This window comes from Tasmannia lanceolata, unplaced genomic scaffold (assembly GCF_043159265.1).
Source record: "Tasmannia lanceolata isolate RefF3 unplaced genomic scaffold, GAP_Taslan_0.1 ptg000090l, whole genome shotgun sequence".
NCBI lineage: Eukaryota > Viridiplantae > Streptophyta > Magnoliopsida > Canellales > Winteraceae > Tasmannia > Tasmannia lanceolata.
Window position 1 is genome coordinate 319,933 of NW_027518767.1, and position 27,393 is coordinate 347,325.

Below are 27,393 nucleotides of genomic sequence, written 5' to 3' on the forward strand. Positions count from 1 at the left end.
ATGTTGCTCTTGCAGAAGAAAAGAAATCCTAGATGAAACCATCTTCTCTGACTCCGGAGTCAATTATCCCATCTGCAAACCTAACACCAACGGAAACTTCTCCTCGAAGAGTGCCTGGAATTCCATTCGGGATAAAGACCCAATCCTTGCCTGACCCCAAGCATCTGGTTCAAAGGACACATCCCCAAACATGACCTTACCGCTTAGAAAGCAATGAAGAATGGCCTCAGTACTTGAGACCATCTCCCCTTCCTTGGTCCAAATGTAGATCGTAAATGCATTCTCTGCAACCAACAGAATGAATCTGTCAGTCACTCGTTCTTCAACTGCAGCTACACTAAATGGATTTGGAAATCGATTCTTCGGCGTCTTGGCCATAGGAGAAATCCTGCAAAGTCTCTAATGGAAGAAGAATCTTGGCTTAGGAACAATTTCAAAGGAAGCGGCCAAGGTACAAAAACGACCAAAATTGCTTTCTCTGCTTCAATCTATAGAATTTGGAGAGAAAAAAATATGCGCATCTTTGAAACACGCGCCTCCACAAGAAATCAATTCTCTCGGACATTCTATCTACTGCCCGCGGGAAAATCTCTGGCATGGCTCTTCAGGATGTAGACAATTCTAGAAATAATCTGATCGCCGCAAATTTTGGTTATGTCCTCTGCCCTATCAAAGCTGAAACAAAATGGTGCTCTTGGAAAAAGCCGGACCCAGACTCTTTCAAAATCAACACTGATGCCTTGCTGGACTCAGAAGGTGGCGGTATTGGAGGCTTAATTCGAGATGAATATGGCATGGTAATTGCCATGTTCTCAATGAATGTGGAGCGGGAAGAAATTTTTGAACTAGAACTACTTGCTGTTCATCAAGGTATTACCTTAGCTAGAGAGATGGGCTTGAAATCAATATGGATCGAATCTGATTCAAAGCTGGCTATTGACATGATAATTGGTACCTCCTCTCGCCCTTGGAGTAAGCTCAACCTCATCAAAGACATAAAGAAGTCCCTTGCTTGTTTTGACTCTTGGAAGTTGTCCCACATTTGGAGAGAAGATAATGCAGCTGCTGATTTTCTCTGATAGAGAAGGTGGATAATGGTCAAACATTATTCAAAAAAAAAAAATGGTTGAACATGATGGTTACAAAAGAGAGGGAGGAGGGGGGGGTTTTGGGGTTAATGTGATGGGGTCAGTGAGAGGAATACGGGTTACAACTCCTTGAAGTGAGTAAAAGCATGTTTGGCTTGTAGGGTTGGTTTTAATTTCAAACGTCATACTTAGATGGAGAATGGTTGAGCTTCTTTAGTCAGTTATGTTATGACTGGGGGCTATCAACCATAGAAGATAAAAAAGCAAGGACTATCAAGTCAACGGTTCAGATCAGTTAAGCCGCCTGGCCCTTACGTGAGGTTGCTCTCTACCCAACCATTCCTCATGGCTTTTCATAGGTCTACCTGTCTGCCTTGTATACATGATTAATCCACAAACGGTCTCGATTTCACATACATGTCCTGCTGTGGGTCCCAGCTAACTAACAAATTGGATTTTACCATTAATCCCGAAGTGAGTTTCGCACGGTTGTATTGTAGGTGTCGGTAGAAGGATACGTGTGGGAAAGCCAAAGACAGCCGCGACAAATCACAAAAAATTAATATAGGATACGGAGGAGGTCTTCCCTTTGATTTTTAGTACCACCCTCTTCCTCCTTTTCACCCCCTCATTTTTGGGTAGGATAGGAATCTCTCTCTCTCTCTCTCTCTCTCTCTCTCTCTCTGATCGGTTCGGATCTGAAATTCTGAATGGAGGGCGGCCCTGGAGAGGAGACGAGCGCTTTGGGTCAGTGGAGAACTAGCTTCTCTCGGGTATTCCAGCACTACCTGGACCGATCTACTCCTCACCCGGTCCGGCGATGGCTGGGCACTCTCGCAGCCGCTGCCGTATACGTCCTTCGAGTCTACTTCCTGCAGGGTTTCTACATCGTATCCTACGGCCTGGGCATCTACATCCTCAATCTCCTCATCGGATTCCTCTCCCCTCAGGTCGATCCTGAGCTCGACCACCTGGACGGCGCTTCTCTCCCCACCAAGGGCTCTGATGAGTTCCGCCCCTTCGTCCGTCGCCTCCCCGAATTCAAATTCTGGTTAGCCCCTTTTACCTCTCTCCTCCTTTTCTTATCTGACTCTTTCATCCTTCATATTTCTAGGGTTTTTCTTCTGCCGCTCATCTAGGTTTCTGATTGCTATCGTCTTTTCTATGAAATTGTAGTCTTCCATCATAACTAGGGTAATACTATGTCTCCTTCCCATTTTTTTCCCTTTTTGGCTTAAGTTATACTGGGTCGATTGGATAATTTTGGCACAAAAAAAAGATGGATATCCTAAACATCATCTGGCTATCCACCGGATATAATACATTCATGTATCTGCAGCACTGATCCAAGATACGCAATTTTGAACTCATCTTACACAAGTGAGGTTGTACAATAATCCTATCTGGAGCAATGTTTCTAAGAATCATCTGCATATGGCTATACTTTCATCGGCAACATTTACGGATGTCTTCATTTTTAATTCTATCTAACCTTGTGTGGCCGCACATCCATCTAAGCATTCGCATCTCCGCGACACTCATATTATGCACATGCTGCATCTTGGTGGCCCAACAATCTAATGAATCAAAATTAATTCTCAGTCAAATCTGTCTTAGAAAATTAGATCTGAAATAAAATGCCTAACCAAGGTCGAAACAATCCTAAAATGATAAAGAAATTAGAGGATGCTAAAAGGATCCGGGTATGATGTATGGGTGACAAGGGTTGGACTGCTTGGGTTAAATTGGAGTGTAAAAACTGATGGGAAAAGGTTTGGTTATGTAGAAAAGGAGGGAGGGGGTCTTAAGGGTGAGTTTGTGGGTGAAATGAGTTATAGAAAGGAAAATTGGGGAAAAGTTATATAGACTATTTTTTTTTACAAGGATGACTCATGTGAACTTCTTAATTGCATCCATGATAGGATGATGATGGAGCCCAAATTTTTTATTAGTGCTGGAAGTTGGTACCAATGAAAAATTGATAGCTCAGCAACTTCTTTGACTCTTATTGTCAAGAGGAATGAAGTTATCAAGCGCCACCTATGCTTTAAATTGTCTGCTTTTGTAAATTGAATTGGTTGCACCTACTGGAGTTACCAGTAAACTGGTGATAAGCTGTTTGTTATGAATAATGATGCTCCAGTGGCCTTAGAGTTTGTTACTCGGTTCATTGGTATGCTTGATTCTGGTTTTGCAACTTCCAAACGAGACCTGTTCGTTAGGGGTAGGCATCTTCGGTTCGCTAGTTCAATTTACTCTTTTTTTTGAAAAGTATCAGATTTTATTGACAAACCGGACTCTTCCACATCATGTATATTCGTGGGACCATAAGTTATCCCACAACATATGCAGAAAAGATACACAGACTCCCTGCTTTTTCCTTACTCTTCCGGCCGCCTGTCACCTAGATGGTTACTATCAACTACTGCCATATCCTCCTTTCCGTTCCTTTTGCCACTTCCCCTGCATTTTCATTAGCCAACCTCAGCCTGTTGAAATTTTGGAGAAATTTTGGCGCAAAGGTCCCTAATTTCCTCAATCACGGCCGCTGGTTTCGATTGACCGTTTGCTTTATTAGAAGCCCATGCAATGACAGTTGTAGAATCTTTCTCCTGCAATTGAACACAATGAGTTCAATTTACTCTTATCTCCATCATGGCATCATTGTTCATACTCAGGAAAACCATTCAAAATATCCTCCAATCCCAATACACCTATTCACTGCGGTCCAATGTTCAATTTTGTTATGGTAACATTTTATCCAAGAACACAGGTCGATTTGAACAGAGGATAGCAACTCTAACAAAGGATTAAAAAACCGAAACTTTGACTCAATGTTGAAAGTCAAAACTATATAGGTGTTGGGAGTGAGAAATTTGAAAGGCAAAATTGGGCGCTGAACCACCTGACTTCCATTCTGGCTCGTGATTCACTAGTTTTTAGAGGGAATAACCATAGTGTGATCTGGTTCGCAATATGGTATGTCATCGAGCGAAGCAGGTGATTTGGTATACAATCTATTATGCTTCGTTTGGTTGCACAAAAGCTTGGCAGCTGTCGGAATTTGGTTTGGATTTGGCATGCCATCCCACGTTTGGTTGCCAAAATGCATTGGACTCCCTTTGATTCCCTTGAATTTCTATCATGTGGTAATTACTTGTCTCTTTCTTGTCCCCTTCTTCCAATAGCAAAGAATTATGGTTGAATTTTCTATGGAATGATGCTCTCTCTCTCTCTCTCTATATTGGTAATGACACCCCTTACTTTTTCTCCTACTCTCCGAATATATGCCGTGCAACCAAACAGCCACACAATTTTCCGAGGTAATTCTAGGCAAATCAAAATGCTTGTCTCCTCCCTTTGACTTCCTATTCCACTACTCTCCGAGCCACGCCAAGCAACCAAACATAGCATCAGTTAAAATGATTGGATGTTGGAAGAAATTGAAGCACACTAATGTTTGATTTCAGAATGTTATTTTTTCCTATGCCATTTTCTTATTTGCATTTGCAGTTCATTCATTTATAACTGTATAGTAAGATTAGTTATGTATGGTAGAGGTTTTCAAAAAAAAAAAAGTCATATATGGTAGATTCTTATGGGAGTTCTAGGTTATACACGTAAATGTGTCGTTGTAGTGATAGAATAAATTTATGGTATGCCCTTTTTTATAAAGATAGTCTTTGTTGGTTGTATGCATGAATCTGTTTAATCATGCGTACCTTATGAATTCTTGTGTTGTTGAGATCGCAGGTATTCTATAACAAAAGCTTTCTGTGTTGCCTTTGTTATGACATTCTTCTCAGCCTTTGATGTTCCAGTGTTTTGGCCTATATTATTATGTTACTGGATTGTTCTGTTTGTGCTGACAATGAAGCGGCAGATACTTCACATGATCAAATACAGATATGTACCATTCAGTGTTGGAAAGAAGGTAAGCTATGTACATACGAAGCTGTGATTCTTTCCCTCTTTTTTCTTTTTTTTTTTGACTTAAGACATTTGCCATATTGGGTCAGTTTCCGATGTGTTTCACTTGTTCGGCAATCTCTTGATTCCAATCAAGCTGATTCTTCTGATAGGACTTACTGTTTTTAACTAATTATTCCTCTAGATAAAATATGACAATGCCCCTGTTTTTGCGGAATCACAGAAACCATTTTGAAACTTACACAAATGGAAGAAATGTTCTTGCTTTCAACAAGCAGGAGCAGCACTCAAACCCCTTGGAAGTAGTTGAAACACCAAAATACCTCATTAATAGCTAAAAACCATTGAAATTCCGAATCACCGTGACAAAAATATTAATATTTTCAACTAAATTGGCAGCTTATCTCATTTGTTCAGCATTTGGAGTGCTGATAAAATGACCATAATTTTGTAATGTGCTTGAACGGTATGTTGGTTGGAACTTTAAGAGTTAAGAGTTTCATCTAATGTTGAGAAATGTAGTTAATTCCTTGTAAACTATGGCAATAACCTTTATGTTTGAGGAAACATCCTTATTTTCCAAAAAGTGGGCCATAAACCCACCATTCCTACCAGTATCCTTTTTGGTGCTTATTGAAATAAACCACATCGCCAAGACTGGTCTCAATAAATATGAGATATGTTTGTACGTTTGAGAAATCATGGGACACCTATTTATTCGTTGATGAAACTTGTATGGGTTGGTTATTTTTTGGCTAAACCATAAGTTGGTTCCGTGTCTCCCAAAGAACAGGGGATTTTTGTCATTATCTTGCTTGGAAGATAATTTTCTGCTAGTCAGCAACCTGGTTTGCTTCTGTAGTTCTTACCTGCTTATTACGTTTCATAATTTGCCAGAGATATACCGGGAAGAAGTCATATGCAAGCACTTCCGGTGATTGATTTCCCAAAGAAGTCAGAGATTGTCTTGGCTGGCCGTTCTGCTGAAGACTATGTTTCAGGGCGATGCTGGTGAGCTGTTCCTGGGGGTTCATTTATGAGTAGTGATTTCACTTTTAAATATTTGGACGCGGCTTCTAAAAATTGAAGCATTTTAAAATGGAGTTGGACAGAGTACTGAGCAAAGGAAACCAACTGAATTCAGGACTGGAGTACTGGTTTTCATATATGTGTATATGCTTATTCATGCTTACTCTTTCTAGTTTGACATTTTCAGATGCCATTCTTCTATAGGTTTGTACTCTGCATTTTCAATATTATGAAGTTCTTTTGTTATGTGCTGTTCACAGGTTGACCAGGAGTAACTGGCTGACTTTAATTTGATAGCAGTTGCTTAATTTTGTTGGCTGTTTCTGGATTCTTTCCTTCATATTATTCTTTTATGTTTTCCTTTCACTAAACTTGCAGGCGCAGGAGAAAATCCATAGGCAATTGAGCTTATCTGTGTGTTTTTGGGCTTGCAAGGGCACTAAAAACAATGATATGTTTTTTTTGAAAGGTGAAAATTTTATCAATAACAGCAACCGAATTACAGCAGCGACAAGATGTCCCAAAGAATGTAAACAGCAGCTAGAGACCAAGCCTAAACAGGGGATACTCCTACCTACGACACTTCAATCCTATTCCCTATAGGACGGAGTAGGATCTCCTTATCTCCTCCCTCTGTCGCCAATCTATCAGCAAGAGCGTTTGCTGACAGACTTCTTTATATTACGGGCGAATCATTGAACACAAATCATGTATATCTGCTAGATGTCGGCTAACTTCCAAGGCCCCAGGGCTTTGTTCGTGGTCTACGCTATAGCACTAGAAGAATCTACTTCAACAATTGGAGGGCCCGACATGCCTATATGCATACAACCATCTCAAGCCCCATAGTAGAGCTCGTGCATCTGCATCATTTGAGTTGCTAACCCTGGCTGGTCCGGAAAAGGATTGAACAATGAGTTCTCGTTGAAATTTCTAAACAGGCCTCCAATTCCTGCCTGTCCCGGATTAACTTCTTTTATGACTGAACCTGCGACCTCCAAGTTGTAGAGCAAAGCCTTGACCATTGAGCTAGAGGCTCAATCCCCTTTAAAGAATATGATTTCATCTTTGCCATCCCGGATTACCTGTAGCAAGGTTCCACGCAAAGCCTTGACCATTGAGCTGGAGGCTCAATCCCTTTTAACAAAAATGATTTCATCTTTGCCATCCCTGTTATCGAAGCTAAATTTCAGTCACTCCAGTGGAGGTAGGTTCCACCTTGGAGCTATAATATTTTTAGTTCCTTTCTCAAAGATCACCGTCCTCCAACCTCATTATTTTCCCATTCCTTGCCCAAGAAATATGGTCAACTTTGATATCCATGCAATCCTTCCTTTCCACCTTTGTCTTCAAAATTCCTAACATTCCTGTCTTTCGAAATGTGCCTAATAATTGCAAAAAGGTTAAAGGCTCGAAAGGGTATGTTCCATTTTGCCGAAGGGGACTCTGCTCCAGTGTAAGATGGTCAACTTGTTATTGCATGGGAGTTTTTCCTAGTGTTAGAATAGCTCATTTTACTGTGTGTGATGGGATGGATTCAACTTGTTATTGCATGCCTTACTTTCACAACCTTTTCCATCATCTGAAGACTTAATTTGGGAGATCTGAGGTGTGAAGAAGGTGGCAGATTCATTCCTTTAATGGAGGACCATGAAGTCTTTTTTTTTTTCGTTTAATATGAGAATGGATTCAATTATCCTGAAATAAACATATGTTGGCATTTTGGAGGGATAAATGAGTCAGTGGATGATAGCCATTAGTCGTAATATTCCTTCCCTTTGGGGAAAGCATATGATAGCCATTAATTGCAATCCAAAAAAGATTTTGATCAGGGAGAGCATTGCAATCTGGCATGATGATGTTGGATCTATCTAGGAGAAGGAGAATGTGCGAGGAGAATGAGAATGTGTCCTAGGTGTCTGATCGGGAGTAAAGAGTAAAGACTCTGGTCTTGGGGCTGGATTAGTGCACGTAGTTGTGGTTTCGGTTAGTGTAGCCGCTGTTATTATTAGCAGGACATCTTGCCCCATGATTGCAACCCTTGCATTATTATTAATAAAATTGAAAAAAAAAAAAAAGAGATTTTGATTAGTGCCACTTTTTTCTCTGATCAAGGTGTTGATCAACTAATTAAGATAGAGCTTGTGGCAATGAAGGCTGAAGTAGAGTTGGCTGACAATAGAGACGGAATCAAATACCAAGTGTTACACATGTATGATGGGTAAATAAAATTGTATGATCTATTGATCCAGTGCCTAAATGCAGTTTTTCTATGGGCCACTTCTCTTGTACCCGATACTCTATATAAAGAGAACAACCCCTATTTTTTTTTTTCAGGTGGGACTTCTAAACGCTGAAATTTTACATGCGAGTGGTCTATTGTCCCCTGACTGGTATCCCAAATTTGAACACTCTTTTACCAAATTCAAACGCTCTTAACCATTCAACACTCAATAAAATGTTTGTTTAATTACATTTAAGCTACAGTTTCCCTCCTGCGGCATTCATATACATAATCGATCGTGGTTGTCTTCAGATCAGCAATACCTAAAATTCATTCCCCACAAGCTAACCTTACTTGATTAAGCATTGATTCCTGGAGCTCTACACCCGCAGCTTTCATCTCGTACAGAAACTTGATAGCTTCATCACAGCACCCATTTTGTGCGTAACCACTTAGCATTGCATTCCAGCAAACTGTGTTCCTTGGGTCGATCATCTCAAACGCCTTTCTCGCATCCTTCAGAAGCCCACATTTCCCATACATGTTCACCAAACTGCTCTGCACAAATAAATCCTCTTCCACCCCGACTTTGATGGCTTTGGCATGGACCTGTCTACCCACTTCCCCATTGTTGTTGCTCATCTTCCCACATGCTCGAAGAATGATGGAAAATGTGTAATTGTTCTTCTTCTTTCCTGCTCTCTCCATCTCCTTGAACACCTTGACGGCCTCTTCGAAACGACTTTGTCTACAGTACCCAACAATCATAGCTGTCCAAACCACTGTATCAAGACGGCTCATTTGATCAAACAACATTTGGGCGCTCTCCAAGAATCCCAATTTCCCATACAAGTCGATAAACGAACTACCCAGAAGCATATGATTACAATCTCCTGTCTTTAAAGCCCGACCATGAATTTGCTTACCGAATTCCAAATCTCTCTCATGGATGCATGCTTTCAGGACAGCTATGAGAATCAATGATGTGGGTTGTACGCCGCCATTTTTTAGCATTTCCACAAACAACTTCAAGGCCTCGCTGTGTTGGTCGTGCTCGGCATGACCGATGATCAGAGTAGCCCAGGAAATGGAATCTCTCACGGGCATTTTGTCGAAGAGCTTGCGCGCAGTTTCTAGTCTAGTGCAGGCGGTGTACATAAGCAGTAGGCGGTTGGTTAACAGAAGGGAAGGACGAAGAGCGCTGGCCTGGATGTGATCATGAACTTGGGCGGCTTGGAGGGCATCTTTAGAGTGGGTGCATTCCTTTACAAGAGAAGCGTACATGTCGGCTTTTATGGGGAGTTGCAGACTGTCCATCAAGCGTAAAACATCAATGGCGGTCGAGCTCTTGTTTTTCTTCTTGGGTTGGATTGAATTGATCTCTATGACTTTTGGTTTAGGGAGTTTGGGAAATCGAATCGAAGGTAATGGTGGTGGTGGGTCTCTTGTTTTGTTAAGGCTGCTTCTATGAGTCGTTTTGGTCACTGCATGCCAAGAGGGTGAGACGGCCATTTGTTCATGTTGCAATTGCCAATCTCTTCTCTCTAGTGACCTATAACTACACTTTTACACAATGGCTTGTGATCGTCGTAAGTTGAAACGGGTGCTAAGATCTATCTCTCTCTCTCTCTCTCTCTCACACACACACAACTAAAAATGGTAAACTTTTTGCTAGTTTAACTACACTATTATCGGAAATTCAAATTAAAAGATATGGTGGCAATGACCAAAACAAAGAGGTTGTTTCTCCTCGTCATCCCAAATTCGGCCTTTCATTTCTTTTGTGAAAGGATGGGATTAAAAAATAGAAGACAGTAGAGGGGAAACCATATCCAAAACAAATGGATGGTAATCTTTTTTTCTTTTGGTAAGCTGGGGTTTGGCGGGGACCCCTACCGGTTTATCAAATGAGAAGAAAGATGATACATTTGAGAATGAAAATCATCACCCCTATCCTTGGACAAACTAGATAGGGGAAATAAAGGATTCAAATGATCCAAGAAAGACTATAACAAGAACTTGATGCTCCTAATGTTCCTGGAGGACTATCAACTTATGACTCAACTTTATGATTGTCTTGCTCTTCCTCAACTTTTGGTCCTCAGTGGAAGGGGATATATATCATCTCCTGACCCAACTTCATGTTTCTCTGGCCCTTCATCGATTTTAGTATTTCGTCTCTTATTCTCATCATGGATGGGTGCTGGAGAATTTGCTCGGTGGAAACCTTCTCCTACCCGTTCTTCGTCTAAGACAAGATTTCCGGAAGATGTGCTTGAGCAATGGTCATCTGTGTCACTATCATCTTCATCTTCTCCGGACTCTTCGAGGATGCTGTAGCTTTTTTTTAGGGTGATATCTTGACAAGCTAGCTTTTGAGGGGTTTCTATTTGGGACAGTTGGATTCTATTTTCAGCTCATCCATCGTTGTCTCAGATTTTACCTTTGCTTGATCTTCTTGAGAGTAGTCTCCATCTTCCTTCTTTGGAGTCTTTCGAGAGACAGGCCTCCGGTTTTGTTTGGGCTTCTTTTATGTTTCTTTTGGTAGATTGGTTCTGTGCCAGGTCTCGATGGAATCATTGAAATCCTTACAGGTGGTACAGGATGAGGGCTTCCAATTAGGGGTGCAACTCGGGTTGATTTTTGGGAATTCCAGTTGAGCTTTTGCCTTAAAATCGGGTCGGGTTCAGGTTGATTCCAATTCATTTTTTACCAGAAGCTCAACCAGACACAAGTTGCACCCTACTTCCAATCATGGTTTCAAATGTCAGTTTCGGAATGCGTTTAGGACTTCATCGAAACTGAGATTTTGAAATTTCGGCCGAAAGCCAACGAAATCAAAGAAACTACTATTTTATCTCGTACAAAATTTTGGCCGAAATTGCCAAAATTTCAGTAATTTCGATTGAAATTTCGGGAAAATATTAAATAATGAATAAAATCCAGATTTTTCGGTGAAATTCCTTACATTTCGATCCAAAGACCAAAATTTCGAAATTTCGGTCAAAATTTTGTAACGTTTCGGGTTTACCCAATTTTGTGCTGAAATTTCGGATTTTGGTCAAAATTTAAAACCATGCTTCCAATCATGGTTTTAAATTTTGTCCGAATCTTTGGACCTGAATATCGGTTGGGACCGAAACTGAAATTTCGCGAAATCCAAAATTCGGTTGAAATTTCAGTAATTTTGCTCGAACTGTTGTAAACATTAATTAATTCTTTTATTTTTGTACCGAATTTCGGTCAAAATTTCAAGATTTCCCCCCAAATTTAGGTTTTTTTGACTCACCAAGGTTGACTTGGTGAGTCAATGGGTTAGCATCTACACATGTATATTGGCCATGTTAATTGAATCAGAAGGAATCAGAACCGGGATGATTTGAGGGTGTGAAGTTAATACTTCAAAAGTCCAATGGTGGTATGCGGCGATAGCGTATCGGTGACGACATTAACGAAAAATCTTTAGGTGTGCTAGGAAATAAGCTAAGGTGGAGATTGTTGGAAGGAAGGGAAAATAGAAACTAACTCTCTAAGTTTTTGGAAATTAACCTAAATTTATAAAGCTAGGCTTCTCTTGACCATGGTGTGTGGTATGGCTACAAGAGAGGCTTGGGAGAGAGAGAGAGTTTCTTCTTTGGTTCTTCTCTTGGGTATTTTTTTTTGAGGTTTTTTCTCAAGTTATTCTCTTGTACGATCTTGGGTGAGAGAAGCAAGGAAAGGGTTGTGGGTTTGTGGGTTTTGGTTTAATCTATGGTAGTCCTCATATATTGTTTTCTCATAGTAAAGATTATGTTTCTCACCTGTGGATGTAGGCTTGGCCGAACCACGTAAATCTTGGTGAATTTATTTTCTACCTTTACGTTAATTGGTGCACATTGGATCGGATTTGATCTGCGGATTTTCTCAACAAGATCAGTCATGAACATGGAAATTACCAGCCAAAATTCAGACTATTTTTATCAAGCTTATGGAGTTATACTAATTTTTTCACAAAGTTCATATGAAACCAAAAACCGGGGCCTTCCAGAAATAAAAGATAAATGAATAGAAAACATTAGAGGGCATGCATAAAATGAAATAAATTAAATTTCATGCTGTACATGAACTGTGCATGCGGGTGGAAAGCATTGTTGTTGTTTTTATTCATGTATAAGTTGTTGGGGGTATGATAAAATAATCTAAGATGAATTTTTGGTTAACATAGTACCTCAATTCTAATATTGACAAATCAAATTATAAAGATAATTAATCAGAAACAAGATTTAGAAAAACTTATGACTAGATCGAGGCACACCAAAAATTATACTCTCCTTAGAAACAATATACCTATATCTGAACTGGGTTGATTGGCATTTATATCCAAAGATACAACGATTTTCCGTATCATTTCTGTGCAGCGGCAATCACACGAACTCCTAATCGCCCGTATTGCTGAAAACATTAAAATGTAAAAAACAAAATAAAAAAGAACATGAAGTTTTTTGTTTTTTTTTGTTTTTGAAGAAGAAATTTTTTGTGGGTGAGATCCGTAGAAAGAAGTTTCTCTTCTTTTGCTGTATTTAGATAAAAATAAGAGGGAGAGAGACCGTTTATGAGAAAACCAGTGGCCTATTTGAGACATCTGAACCCTATCCTACTTCCCTAAAATCTCTCCCACTTTTTCCAGACCTCTCATCTTTCTCTTACTCAAACTCCCTAAACTTTCCTGAAAGGTAGGAAAAGCCCAAAAAGGAGATAAATCTTTTTACATAAATTTTTTTTAACAATGCTACACATCATTCAAAAAAAATTTATAATATAAAGGCAAACGACTTTGCTCTGGAATTCATGGGGTTCTACCAAATCATTGGGTTGGTCACACATGTGTGCTATATATATGTGAGGCCCAAGGTTCATAATTGAGATCATATCTTAACAATGATCATTTGAGTTTCACACTGACAAATCTAGGATCTCTTTCTACACCACCAAAAATGAGTCTTTATTTGCAAAAAAAGAGCTTGTTTTTAGTTAATCTTATTTGCAGATGAGTGAATGGGCAGCTTTGAAAGTCATTTTCTTTGTCTTCTATATTACGGGAAATTAGTTATTCAAAGTAAAGTCCCTTTTACATATCTAATGTTTTGCTCGAGAAGTTAAGAACATCTATACCCTGGTGGCCACACAGACTATTTAAAACCTTATAATTATGAACTTTCTTTCAGCTATTAAAACTATGGAAACCACTGATAATAAAGACGAAAGTGAAAATGACGGATGATTTGATATTTTCCTAGTGTTTTTGGCATTTGGTGGGGGATTCAAGCCTTCGTCCTCGTTTCTTGCACATGTGTCTTGGTAGAGAATCTCGTTTCGTTTTAACGAAACAGATTTCTGTTTTGCTTGCAGTCTAAAACTGTCAGTATCCAGTCGCATCGTCGTTCTCTTGCCTGAATATGTTGACGACAGACAAAAAACTATTTTAGCTATTATTTGAAGGGATTTGTTAAGTAATTTTGCTTAAAGCCATCTCGGGGCTCACTTTTGCATCAGAGAACAGCCGCAGGCTCACTTCTTTTAGCAGAGACAGTGTCTTATTCATTTAATTCAACTGAGGTGGCTGTTCTCTCCTGCAAAAGCCAGCTGCGGATTGTTTTTTTCCCCAAAATTGCCTGGTGAATCCCTTATTTGCATAAAAGGTTACATCAGCTATTTTAAGCATGATGCGTGTGTGCGTCCCGTAATTCTCTGCTATTAAACAAAACCCATAAATATAATAAACGATCGAGATTAAGTAAAAGAGAAGGCAGTCAACTCTAAATCATCTCTCTACTATTCTTTTAATACTAATTAAATACTTACATACCCTTATATAACTATGAAAAGAGTAAGACATGTCACTAAAAACGAAAACAACCAATTCTATTCTTGTAAAGCAGTCCTATCAGATGAGAGAGAGAGAGAGAGAGAGAGAGAGAGAGAGAGAGAGAGAGAGAGAGAGAGAGAGGTCAGTTTATTCTGGGAAGCAGCTCTCTTCAGACACCCTGTAGTAGCAGGACTCAGCTCACCGTAACTTGAGATACATCATAAGCCTGCGTACATATACATACAGAGAAACAACACATGAAAAAAAAGTGAGCCACATGAAAAGATCCCGTGATTCTGTAACTTTAATGAAGACCCAGTTGAATAAAAAAAGAAAAGGACAGAGAGATCGAAGATGGATTTTGTAGTTAGACGGCCCAAACTCCATTTTTTGAAGAAATAATATGAGATTGGTTGAATATATCACATACATACCTGTGGTCATCATCGTTGATGAGATTTGTGTTTCCATGGGTCTTGGCATGGGCGTTGTTAAGCTTATTAGAGGAAATTGGCTTGTAGTTAGGAAAGGGCACCTGACCTGACTCGATGTTTTTCACATCCTCCACCAAAATATCATAGTGTTGCTTCACTTCCTCAACGGATTTTCCACCAACCATAGAGGCCACATTTTCCCAGCGGTCAGGGGTTTCCTTGTCGAATATGGCTAAGGCCCTTTCGAAGGAGTTGTTCTGTTTGGCACTCCATGAAGATGAACTCAGGGAAAGCGAAGCCATTATACATATATAAGACTCAACAAACAAAGCACAGAGAGGGAAGAAACAAAATCAAACAAGCTAGAGATGTTTTCATAGCATGCAAGAGAGTATGCAGGTCTAGTCTCTATATATAGAGATGAAAAGATAGGGAGGGAGGTGATGAATAGTGACGTTGGGTCCGGTAGACTAGAATCCAACTACTTTTTGCATGATAGATAGACTGGCCGAGAGATAGAGAGATAAGCCAAGTGAGGAGGGGATTGGTGTTTTCTCTTGTTTCCTTTTTTTTTTTTTTTTTCTCTCAGCCGTTATTCATTCTTTTTACAGTAAAGGGTCAGGAGGTTCTGAAAAACGTTTCTCTATAAACGAGAATACAACAAATACGGAAAAGATACGGTGGGCAGCTTGCCCCGGTTTCCATTTACCTTTTATTTAGGGATTCATTCGCTTCCCTTTTGTAATTACATCATCTATTTATTTAGGCTACTGATATTCGAGATACCATGTTTTGATAATGGACCCCAACTCACCTTGTAGTTTCTTTTTTAATTGCTTTTTGGGAATTGTAATGGCTTTTGACAGCTAGTAAAATGATGAAAAGACAAGTGAGTTCGTCTCATTATCAAAACATGGCAGTGCCAGAATCAGTAGCCTTTATTTATTAGAGCTGTAGCCTGTAGCACTAAATCTTTTGCAAAGATGTATGTTGCATGACACATCACATCACTAATATTTAGAAAATCACCATCATGCCCCCATTTGAATGCAACAAATTTCTCATCTGTTGTCGTGAATGGTAACGTAAACATTTGGTTATTATTTATGTAACGGATGGAGTTTTACAGTCTGAGTCAGAGAAACGCTTACAAAAATGGTAAGAGGAATGGGAGGATCAAGATTGGATTTTTGTTCTTGCTAATGACCCATTTGTAGACGTGGAGAATTTGGTTAGAGGGTGTTTATAAGTTGGGCCACCACCATCTCATCATCTGCTATTTCTACTGCAACTTTGTATTCAGTTTTACTATCATGAGTTGATTTCTGTTTCTATTTTCTAATCTAATACAGAGAGAGGGGCTTTTTAGTAAAATTGAAGGACAGGGGGAAAAGCCAAAAATGTTTACTCTGTTAGTTTGTTGGGCATATGGCAGTGGAGTATCTGAGATGCGTTTCTGATACAAGGGGAAGAAAGCAGAGCTGAGCGGTTCCACACGTTAAGAGAGAGAGAGAGAGAGAGGTGATCGTTTTTCTAGGAGCTAAATGTCAGAGGCAGAGTACCAAAGTGAACAATATTCCAAAATAAGGATAGCTGTACATTCAAAGACACGGTTGTCCTTTTTTTTTTTTTTACCTGTTGTTCGCTTCTGGGGTAGCCCATTATACAAGAAAGAGAAAAAACGTGGAAGGGTGCATTACAGCACTTCTCTTGTTTGCTCTCTAATCCTCATAACATGTGTATTCCTTACAGCTCTCTCTCTCGTACACAGATACGCTTATGCCTCTTAGAGATAAGTGCCAATGTTATCTTACACCTTTCCACTCAGCGCTGCAGGTATCGTCTTTCTTCTCCTTAGTATTATCACATATGAATCTCACTCAACTTTGTATCTGATTACACTGAGATAGATGAGCTTCGACGTGTAATTCTAGGTAAAACGAGAGAGGGGTGAGATATGTTTTAAGTAAAGAAATAAGAAGGTTAAAAGGTGCCTTGTCTTCAAATGCAAGAGCTGAAACAACATATCCAAGAATCGGACTGGTTGGTCAAAGTGATTTTTTTTCTTCCTATAAGTGGGCTCACTTCATATATACATACACACGCGTGCGAATGTATAATGCCTTCAAAACAATTTGTTATACTTCTTTTAAAGAGGCGTAAACTATGACATGTATAATAACCTTGCAATTTATACTATATAGGGTGATTAATTAGTGACACATAATAGCCTCTTTAGCCTTCTTTACAGAGTATAGTAATAAGCATAATGAAGCTATGGATTAGCATCGAGAATTTTCAAATAGTTTTACTAGAAATGGGGTGCAAGTTGGTGGGAGATGTGCGAAAAACAACACATTGAGATGGTTAATTATAATTGACAGCCACAGGTGAATCTTTGGATTGGAATAAAGGAGGCTTATCCCCCAAGAATCCATAGTCATTCAAGTTGAGAGAAGGTATGCCTTGAAAAAGGCCAACGTCTTTCTCAAGCATCTATGGAATGACTGGTTACCATATAAGGAGAAGAGTGGAGCTTTTCAAAGAATCGGGGATAAATCAGGGCAATGGGGAGTAAAAGGGAGAGGAAAGGACATAATCCTTGCCTCTAGCTACTCGAATATCATAAAAGGGGATTGCGACACTAAAAGTAGGGGCATATATCGTTGCTTACCAATCATGGGGAATCATGGGCCACACATCACAGATGCTACTGCTATTGCTTTCCTCATCTCTTTTTGTGGGATCCAGCCCCATGTGTAGGCCCCACACCTATGCACATAAGTTTCCTAATAAAAAAAAGAAAGAAAAGGAAACAAGGTCTCCTAATTGAAAAAAGAAAATGCGAGAGAATCGGTGTGTGCGTGTGGGAAACAAAAAAGGGAAAAAAACACAAGAAATGTAGAGAGAAAAAGAGACAAGATGGAAGAGAAGAACAAAGCAACTAGGTTTTCTTGTGTGCTTTTTCGGGGGTTTTGTACGGGATCAAAACCTAGGGTTTGGACTTTGGAACGTACTTCTTGGAGATTTTCACCTCGCCTTTGAATCCTCTATATGCACTAGACTTCGCGAGGATTTGGATTTCTCCGATTTAAGATCAGTGTGCGTATTTGTGGTGAGTTCGCAATGAGGTAAACCTTGGATCTCCCTAATTTTTTGTATTTCATAAAGTTTTAGGTGAAAACTTGATAGACATTGTATTACTCATTTTAATTAGTAGAGATTTCATCAGATTTGCCTCGTGGTTTTCCCCTTTTCACTGGAGGGTTTTCCTAGTAAATCTCTTGTGTTATTGCTCTCTCGATGGTTTGATTCTTTAATCCACATATATATTTGGTTTGGAATTTTAGTGGTTTTTCTTCGGCGCAAAAACCCTACAAGTAGTATCAGACCTTAGTGTGCGTGGGAACGCAGTTATTTGTGTGGATTGAGATGGAAGATTCTCCAGGAACCACGATCAAGCTTACATGATCAAATTGGATGATTTAGAAATGCAAAATGAATGATATCCTTTATTGTAAGGATTTGTGTGAACCCATTGAAGGTGATGAGGCCAAGCTGATTAACATGTCTGATAGGGATTGGAAAAACCAGAATAGAAAGGCTATAAGACTTATTAGGTAGTTGTTAGATGACAGTGTTCCACCATTTGTCTAATGAAATATTTGCATATTCTCTTTGGAAGAATCTAGAGTCTCTTTATGAGAGGAAGATTGCCGGGAACAAAGCTTTTCTAATTAGAAAGCTTGTGAATATGAAGTTTAAGGAAGGTGGTTCAAATTTTTTTGTGGCTAATGAGGAGTTTGGCAGGACCCCAACTAAAATAATTAACAATAGAAAAAATTACAAAGATTTTACAAACGATAGTAGGGGACTCACAAAGAGTCTTTGGAATAAACTTCCCTTTACAAGGGCAATCTGATTTTGATAGAAAATCTGCTGCATTGTTACCTTCCTTCCAAATGTGGGTAATATTCTAGAAGTCAAAGCTTGCAAGGGAGATTTTGATGGCATTCAAAGTAGTTAGCATTTTTCATGGAAAACTCTGCTTTTCATTGATGATGTTTGAAATCCCAATAGGCAACCCAAGATGGGGGCTGAATTGGGTAATTAAAAACTTTTGTTCTTTTTAAGTGAGTTGATACAAGATTGAAAATAAGTTTTAAGTTAAGTGCACAAACCACAATCAGCAAATCACAAAATTCAAGTTAAGTTATTTAACAAGCCCTTGTTAATTAGAAATGTAAAGTGCAACTACCCATTTTTAATTTTAAAATGCAAACAAAATAAAGAAGGGTTTAGATGTTACCAACCACAAGTAGAGAGAGATAGGAGAGCAAGAAGATGAACACAAGGATTTTAAAGTGGTTCGGTACTTGGATCCAACACCAAGACCTACATCCACTCGCCAAGATCTCCTTAGCGCTTCCACTATCACGATCCTCCTTTCTTAACGGGCCGGACTTGAAAACCCTCTTACAGTACCGAGATTCACCTTTCTTAGCGGGCCGAATTAGAGACCCTCCCACAATGCCGAGATTCACTTTGCTTAGCGGGCCGAATTAAGGACCCTCTTACAATGCCGAGATTCACCTTTCTTAGCGGGCCGAGGAGGAGACCCTCTTATAATGTAGTTGAAGAACGACGATGAACACTCTTAGGCTCTTTGAAGCCTTGATTACAACTTGTAAAGCTCACAAAAACTCTCCAAAGAATGAATACAATGAAGCCCTGTGGAGATCCTCTTCAACTAGATGTTCAAGTTCAAAGCTCTTTGAAGAATTCTAAGAAAACTTGTAGATTTGAAAGTTTTAGCTCAAAAATAATTTTCAATCTTTCCAAAAGTTATTAAATGTGTGAATAAATGCCATATTTATAGTCCCTAAGGATTCATGATCGTTTAGGGGTAATTTGGGCATAAAAAGATAACAAATGGTCAAAAAGTCAAACTAGCCGTTAGAGCACAACTGCTCTTTTCCAAATGCTAAGTCAGACGTCTGTCCAGACTTCAGACATCTGATTTCAAAACATATATCTATTCAAGACGTTTGGTCGGACGTTTGGCCAAACTTTAAAAGTCTGGTTTCGGCACAGAAGGGTGGACAGATTTTATTTGATTTTGTATTGAACTTATAAAATTCATATCCCCCTCATTTCTTATCGGATTTTGACATTCTTGTACTCTACGAATATCAGAAGAACAAGAGGAATTTATAAAAAAATATTTTCAAAAATATTTAAAAATATTTTGGACCAGTTAAGATAGATTTTGGTCTATGGTCCCCCATTCAAGTTCTAATTTTCTATCTTTTCACTTTTAAACTTAACTTAGCACTTGGGCTATGGGTCGTTGGGCCATATCCTTTTGTTTTAGCAATATTTGGGATCTTTTGAAAACGATTTTTCATGAAATTAAATTTGATCCGAATGTGGTTTTGAAAGTAGTTTGAATGAAAAATGATATCATCCCTATCTTTATAGTGTTTGGTTTCCAAGTTCAAAAAAAAACCCTAAAGTTTCTCTCTCAATTGGATTCACATTGGGAAACTAGCTATGTTGCTTTTTCAATATAGAAACCAATACCAAGTGAGAACCTTTTGAAAAATATCACACGTTTTTGCAAGCCCATATTGGGGTGTTTTTCTCTTTGTGAAATTGGGTCGCCAAGTTGGTTGCGAAAAGATCTCCTAAATGATCTCCACTTTAGCCTCTTTTTCTCTCCAAATCAAATATTCCTTTCCAACTCTTTTTCCAACAAGAATAGAAAGTAAGATTTTTATTTAATTCTACAATTAAATAATATGCAGAACCTCCTATCCGATAATATTAAAGCTCCATTCAATTAATATGTAATTCCCAAAGTAACCCTTTGGTTAGCACTTAACCAATTTGGTATTCCACTATTAGAAATATGTATAGTTATCCCTTTGTATCAAATGCAACGAAACTAGTTCGTCCGTGCAATCCAATAAATGCGAGACCCCTATCTAAAGGATATAAATGGGTCATTTGAATTGTGAGTGGGATCGTAGCAGGAATTTAACAGTCGATCATGTGGAACCCATTGGTGGGCCCCACTGTGATCTTGCTCCTTAGTTAAAACTACAATCGCATTGGATTAGTGGCTTCCATCGAGACATAATCCTAAAGATTCAGTCAAGTAGTTTAGGCCCGCAAATACATTTGTTAAAAACATTTTAAATATATATTTTGTAAAACTTTTGACAAGCCTTTTATCAAATCCACCTGGCCAGGTAATTTTATAGGTGTACTGCTCTGAGTAAAACTGTAGATGTTGTCCAAATAATTGGGCGAAGAATTCCATGTCGGGTATCCCTATTAGTCTCGTAGGCTTGTCTAACATTCTAGTACTACTCTCAGGTGATCCTTATTAAAGCCACTATTAGATAGCTCAAAAGTGAGAGACTGGCCCACAGACCAATATAATCCCTCAGGTCAAAGGACATATAAAGGGTCTTGTCTGGTAGAATAGCCTAACTATTTCACAGGCTATTCAAATGTGATCATGATCAGTGTGTAATTCCATTTCTACACGTACTCTTCTTGCTTAGGGTCTACTACTCAAGTGACTGAGATAAGCAACTCTACGACACGTGCATGTAGGCAAGATTGGTGCTAGGTCCATCCCTTTTTGATCGATCTAAGGAAAGGTGCTTGATTGACTTAGGAGTAACCACGATATAATGGGTCATGACAAGACTTTAGTAATGAAGTGAGCATGTAAAGTACGTTGAATCACATAAAGATGGTTGATACATAACACGTCGTGACATTTGACATTGTTTATTGTGAATCCAAGGAACGAGTAGGTATTTAGAAAGCCGTGGCACATGAAATATAATCTAGTTACCAAGGTAAAGAGCTAGGTGGATAGACTTGTGGTCGGTGGTAGAACTTTGTACAAGTGTGCATCCTAGTAAGCAAGACACCTAAAGGTCACCCAATAGCTCGCTAAACACGTGGGTATCAAAAGAGAGGAGTGGGTAACACGATATAAACGATGTGCCGAATTTGATGAGGTGGAAATAAATAGGTGAGGAGAGAGGGAGGAAAGCGCGTGGGGGAAAGTGTGAGCAGGCGTAAAGTGCGTGGCTGGCCACATAGGATGGAGTTATAAAAGGAAGCGTGAGGGAAAGGCGTAGGTAACGCGTTCAAACAAACAAACAAAGAATCCTAATCAAACCCACCCCCGAAGAATCTGATTTGTTTTTGAGGCGTGAATTGATAAGGGAGAATATTTCTCTTCTCCCTCAATCAACGTGATTTGGGGGGAGGGAGGGGGGAAATATCGATTTCTTTCTCTCTCTCTCTCTATGGCGTCTTCTTTGGCGGCTGGTGTTGGATGCGGAAAGGGTTTTGTGGGGTGGAGGAGGAGCCGTTTGGTTTGGACTGAGTCTCCTTCTCTTCTTAGGTTCAAGCCCAAACAACAGACCTGCTTGTTTGCCAATGCCCAAGGAGGAGGAGGAAGATGTGGGAATATGACCACCACCACCACCACAAGTGGCCATGGCCATTCTGTTTATCAGGTCGATTCCCTTTTTCGTCATAAAGAAGATGACTGCAAGAGCGACGACCCCATCTACCACGCTGAAAGGCTCGATCAGTGGATGAATGAATGCATCACAGAGGTGGGTGTTTCCATTCCATACATCTTTTTTCTTTTCTCTTCTTTTTATATAGATATATGATTGTGACTGCGTGATCCTTTATCCATCTTCTAAGTACCAATTCCCTCATCCTTTTCACAGATCGTGAGCAATATACGAGATGCGCCGTTCCTTCTTCATGTCTACTCATCCAATGGATCTTCTTCTTCTAGATTGAAGATAGAGACCCCAATCTCAGATAGCTGGCCCCACATTAGAAAGAGATGGGAGGAAGGGAGCTGCACTCCAGATGGGATCATTTTAATCCAACAGCTCAAGGAGGAAGAAGACGGGGAGAAGGGAAATTCCAAATCATGGGGGTTATTGGTCCAAGGAAGAGGGATTGATTGTGGGGCGTGTTACATCCTCAAGACCAACAGAGTATGCTCCTCTCTTGGCTTCTGCACCTATTTCTGCTTGGTGAGAGCCAAATGCTATGGTGAAACGGCAGAATTGCAGCTCAGAAACTCATGGTTGCAAAACAGCCCATAATCATTTCATGGGGGTTATAGACATTAAACACACCCTCCTGCCCATTATATGTATCTGTTTCAATTTTTTTTTAATTGTGGTATTGGGCATGTAAAAAGAATGAATGTGGATGCACACAACAGGGCTGATTTTATGATATACATACAAGCAATACATGAAGGGTAGCGAAAATAAGCACCCACACTCGGTGAAGTTGTAAATTAGACAAATTCTATGCTTCATCCCATTTTAACAACAGAGGACCATTGTTTCAAGACATTGCAATTTCCATTCACTACCTACCTTACATTTCTAGTAGAACAAAGCACAAGGAAAACATGTATTTCAGCATAACTAAAATCAAGAACCTAAAAACATGAAGGACAGAATCACGATCGGACCACCAGCTAATATCCTGTGAGGACTCTGTTTGCTGTTATGATGGGTGCCTTTAATGCCCCTTAACAGTTGTGATCTTTTTCTTGGATGACTTCTTCTTGGCGGATACCTTCACTTCCCCTGTGGATTTTAGATCTTTAACTCGAGTCATTTCCTCTTTGCCATTCCTTTGACTCCGAGTGCGAGAAGCAATTGTATCTTTGAGATGATCGCCTGAAGCGGAAGAAGCTTTATCAGTCAACTCATGGCTATTTTTCTTCAACAAGCTTCTTTGATTCTGCTCTTCTTCTTCTTCGGAGGTGAAGGAGTCGTCGTCGCCGTCATCAAGGAGGACAAGTCGTCGCTTTTTTTTGTTTACCTGCGGAGGAGAATGTGAGGGCGATAGGGAGTTGCTGTTGATTTTGGTTTTTGTAGTCTTTTCCCGTTGTGCCCTAAGCCTCTTGACGTTGCCCTCGATCCTGCCCTGCAATCTGTGGCGCTTGAAGCTGAGTCCGCCCATGGACCAGTGAGCATCAGCAGCCCACGACAGAAAGGGATGGAGGACGGGCAATGGAGGATCAACCCTCTCATCATTCAGCTTCACGTCTGTATAGAACCGAGGCCGAGGAAGGCTGCTTCCATAAAACTTGCCAGGACCCAAAGCAACTACCATGAAAGCTTGCTCTTACAACAACAACAAACAACAAACGAGAGAAGAAATGAGGAGCAGTGTGAATTCCATCTCCAGCCATCCTCCTGTTTTATAATGAAATTGGTAAATTGGTAAAGCTGCAAAGGGCTGGAACTTGGCGGGATTATTTGGCGCCAAAAGTTGTAGTTTTGGCGGTAAAAATCAAAGGTGGGAGATTCTTAATTTACGAAATCTCATCAAATTAGATGCTAGATGCGGAAGATTTTGTTCTAAAGGCCATTGATGAGATAGGCACTACAATTCAGTCAACGTTTCGTATGGTGTGGCACATCCATAATAGGACCCACCACCATCCTATGGATAATAAAGAATCCCCACAGCCCCTTATCCCATGAAGTCTTCCCGGTACATTGCACCCGACTCTAATTCGGGGGAAGACTTTGATAAATTGTGAAAAGGGAAATGATATCAGCACAATCATATTTTGATATTTTCACAAATCATCATGTCTTTTAGTATTTAAAGAGCTCTCAAAAGGTCATTACATTTCCCATCAGGGGCCTATTAAAGAAGAAAAGACAGCTGGGTTGGGGCAATTATCAAAATGTGGTTGCGATGATATCATTTCCCACTGTGAAATCTCTCTCTCTCTCTCTCTCTCTCTCTCTCTCTCTCTATATATATATATATATATATATATATATATATATATATATATATATATATATATATATATATATATATATATATATATATATATATCAGCATAAACATAGGTTAGTTGACCGGGTAAGTTAGATTTTGCAAAGCCATTCAATGTAGTATATAGTTGGACCCAAAAATTGACCGCCAATGAGAGTTAAAGAACAGAAGCCCACTTCAACGTCGGATAGAACTTTAATTATTGCCAAAAATAATTAAAGAGTTTTTAGTTACCCGAAAAATAGTATATATATGACTACTCTTTTTACACTACAAGCGGGTGGCTAGGGGTTACATGCTCAAATGCAACTGTGTGAAACGACCAATTACTCCAAAAGCTTAAGCGGTTGGGGATGACATTATTTAATCTTTTGTACTTCTAACACTCCACTCACGTATGAGGCCTCTGAGCTACACGTAGGGCATGTTGCCCTTTTTTTGGGTTGGTCATTATACGTGGATTTTTAATATCAAGGAGGTTTGAACCCACATGGCTATTGCTCCGATACCATGTGAAACAACCAATTACTCCAAAAGCTTAAGTTGTTGGGGATGTCTTATTTAATCTTCTATACTTTTAACAAACTAGCATTGCACCGATAATATAAATAAAAAACACTCTTGGATATGATTAAGAAATAAGGGTGTCAATTTTGGCTCCGGCTCGGAGGCTCGCTCGAGCTCGGCTCGAATCCTTAACGAGCCAAGCCGAGCCGGCTCACCAGGCTCGTTAAGCTTAACAAGCCGAGCCTAATTTAGGCCAGGCTCGGCTAGGCTCGGCTCGTTAAGGCTCGTTAAGAATTTAATATATTTAAATATATATATTATATATTAATTTATACATTAAAAGCAGGGGCAAAATATGTCACTTCATTTTTGGAACCCCATTTGTTACTAGGACCACCCCCCATAGTGTAAAAAAAGTAGTCAAATTACACTAGTAGGGCTGTCCAGGGAAGATGAGGGGTATGAACATAATATAACCCGAGCTCGGTAAGGCTCGCGAGCCTCTCGCGAGCCTGACCGAGCCGAGCCCGAGCCTGGTTCGAGCCCGAGCCGAGCCGAGCCTGGCCAAGCTCGGCTCGGCTCGGCTCGTTTACACCCCTGTTAAGAAATGATAGTTTCTTCAAATATGAACTAAGCTAAGTCAGGGCTTAACAATAGGATGATCCAGAAAAGAAATAATGATGAAGTCCACACACTTGACACTTTTATTTCCTTGAGAGCATTAGACACAAAAACAACCTGACTAGATGTTTTATCGTTTCCTCAGGCTTTCTTCTGCTTTGTCGGAGGGGGGAAGCAGAACCGAAAGGCCCAAGCAGCCAGAATCGCTCCAACGAATGGGCAAATCTAGTAAACATAAAATTGCTCCCAGGTATTGTGGCTATTTTAGACATATGCCCAGCCAAAGGCCACAATCCAAAATGAAGGCTAACTTCAATAAACCTCAAGAATAACAAGGACAATCAATAGAACAAATAAATGCAGCAGAGCAGAGAGATGATTTCTGTACATTCCTAGGGAAAATAACAGCATTAATAACAACATTACTGGACAGAGGAGAACCTCAAGTCGTTGTTAATAGGTTATCGGTGAGTAAATTAGAGTAGGCCTTTTAAACATTACGTTTACGTCATGATCTGAAATAATCTCGAACCTAAGGTTAGGGATTCAATAGACACAGTTGGATTCATCTGTTATGCCCTAAAGATGTTCAAATTACTTACTACATGTATGTACATACCGTGTGTAGGTAGTATATAAGAAACATTCTTCAGTTTCTTAAATAAAATTTGCTAGGATAGTCGCAGCAGCCATGGACAGTGACAACGGTACCAATGGCAGATGTTGGCAAGACAGCAACACTAGACGTTTGAATGACAGTGTCCATCTTAGTTATCAATTCCGTTTCATTCGCTATTTCGGTTTGGCGATCGTAACGGAACGTTTCGGTGTTTCGTCCATTTCATTTGAAAATTTTCATTCCGCTATGAAGAGGGAATTTTTTTTAATAATTAAAATATAAAAATTCAAAAAATCAGAAATTGTAAAAAAAATATAAGAAACAATTAAATGAACTAAATATGTAAAAAAAAAGAAGGACATCTATATTTGGATCTTTGGATGAAGTAGACTTAGAATGTAGAGAGAATAAAGAAGGTTGAAGAGTATAATTGAAGCTTAGAGTAAGTAGAAAAGTGTAGTAAAGAAAGTCGTAAGAGAAAGTGAAGGAGAAGTTGGTCGGAAACAAAGGGTTAGAGGAGTATATATGGAGGTCTAACGGCTTGTGGATGCGAAAAGACAAAAAATACCCATCCAATGGCTAGAAAGTTTTACATATGAAAGTTACTGAATAGATGATCCTAACCATCCAATTGGTTACTTATAATTTAACCATCACAATTCATCACTCTCAATCACCAAGATTCTTACCTGTAAAGTCTTCCCAGAGAGTCACTCTCACAGTGAGGTTCGTTCATAAGTTCCCATGCAAAAATAGTGGGATCATCCTGTTGGAACAAATGCACAAAAATAAAATAAGATACTACCCGAAAATATAAATAAAGAACCAAGACTTAGAGGCGCGTAAACGCTTCTTGAAGATAGTTGAAGCCTCTCCCACATACAAACAGAAGACAACTATGGCAACACTATCTCCAAGATTCAACCAAGCCCAGATTCCCTGTACATCCAAGAGAGTTGCATTTCTCTACAATGGGTCGTGTATCCACTTCCAATTGATCAAACAAGTGAAACAAGTTTTTATTCAAAATGACTTTTCTCTTTGAAAATCAACTCTATGAAAAAGGATTGTATTTTTCATACTTCTCTCTTTTCAAAAGCTCAACTATTTTTCTCTTAATAGAAGCTATCCAAGAGACTCCATTTTTGGAATCACCCTTAATGAGAGAACTCAAGGCATTCAATAATGAGAAAACCAAAGAGTCACCATTAATGGAATACAAAGAG

General features: G+C 39.4%; 6 protein-coding genes across 6 annotated transcripts; 3 read left to right on the forward strand and 3 right to left on the reverse strand.

The window, feature by feature from the left end:
• The first annotated feature begins 596 nt into the window (after positions 1-596).
• LOC143865528 (uncharacterized) lies at positions 597-1,079 on the forward strand. The gene has a single exon (XM_077375848.1). It carries the CDS (start codon positions 597-599, stop codon positions 1,077-1,079), a length of 483 nt encoding a protein of 160 aa, XP_077231963.1.
• A 588-nt stretch (positions 1,080-1,667) lies between these two features.
• LOC143865536 (protein RER1B-like) lies at positions 1,668-6,293 on the forward strand. The gene is made up of 3 exons (XM_077375854.1): positions 1,668-2,139; positions 4,842-5,022; positions 5,916-6,293. Exons 1-3 carry the CDS (start codon positions 1,799-1,801, stop codon positions 5,958-5,960), a joined length of 567 nt encoding a protein of 188 aa, XP_077231969.1. The 5' UTR covers positions 1,668-1,798; the 3' UTR covers positions 5,961-6,293.
• A 2,308-nt stretch (positions 6,294-8,601) lies between these two features.
• Positions 8,602-9,783, reverse strand: LOC143865529 (Tetratricopeptide repeat (TPR)-like superfamily protein). The gene has a single exon (XM_077375849.1). It carries the CDS (start codon positions 9,781-9,783, stop codon positions 8,602-8,604), a length of 1,182 nt encoding a protein of 393 aa, XP_077231964.1.
• Positions 9,784-14,060: 4,277 nt separating this feature from the next.
• On the reverse strand, positions 14,061-15,117 carry LOC143865552 (protein RADIALIS-like 4). The gene is made up of 2 exons (XM_077375874.1): positions 14,551-15,117; positions 14,061-14,342 (listed from the first exon to the last, which is right to left on the reverse strand). The coding sequence occupies exons 1-2, from the start codon at positions 14,850-14,852 to the stop codon at positions 14,315-14,317; spliced, it is 330 nt and encodes a 109-aa protein (XP_077231989.1). The 5' UTR covers positions 14,853-15,117; the 3' UTR covers positions 14,061-14,314.
• Positions 15,118-21,700: 6,583 nt separating this feature from the next.
• LOC143865554 (uncharacterized) lies at positions 21,701-22,967 on the forward strand. The gene is made up of 2 exons (XM_077375875.1): positions 21,701-22,199; positions 22,320-22,967. The coding sequence occupies exons 1-2, from the start codon at positions 21,885-21,887 to the stop codon at positions 22,707-22,709; spliced, it is 705 nt and encodes a 234-aa protein (XP_077231990.1). The 5' UTR covers positions 21,701-21,884; the 3' UTR covers positions 22,710-22,967.
• LOC143865555 (uncharacterized) lies at positions 22,820-23,802 on the reverse strand. The gene has a single exon (XM_077375876.1). It carries the CDS (start codon positions 23,737-23,739, stop codon positions 23,140-23,142), a length of 600 nt encoding a protein of 199 aa, XP_077231991.1. The 5' UTR covers positions 23,740-23,802; the 3' UTR covers positions 22,820-23,139.
• Positions 23,803-27,393: the final 3,591 nt, after the last annotated feature.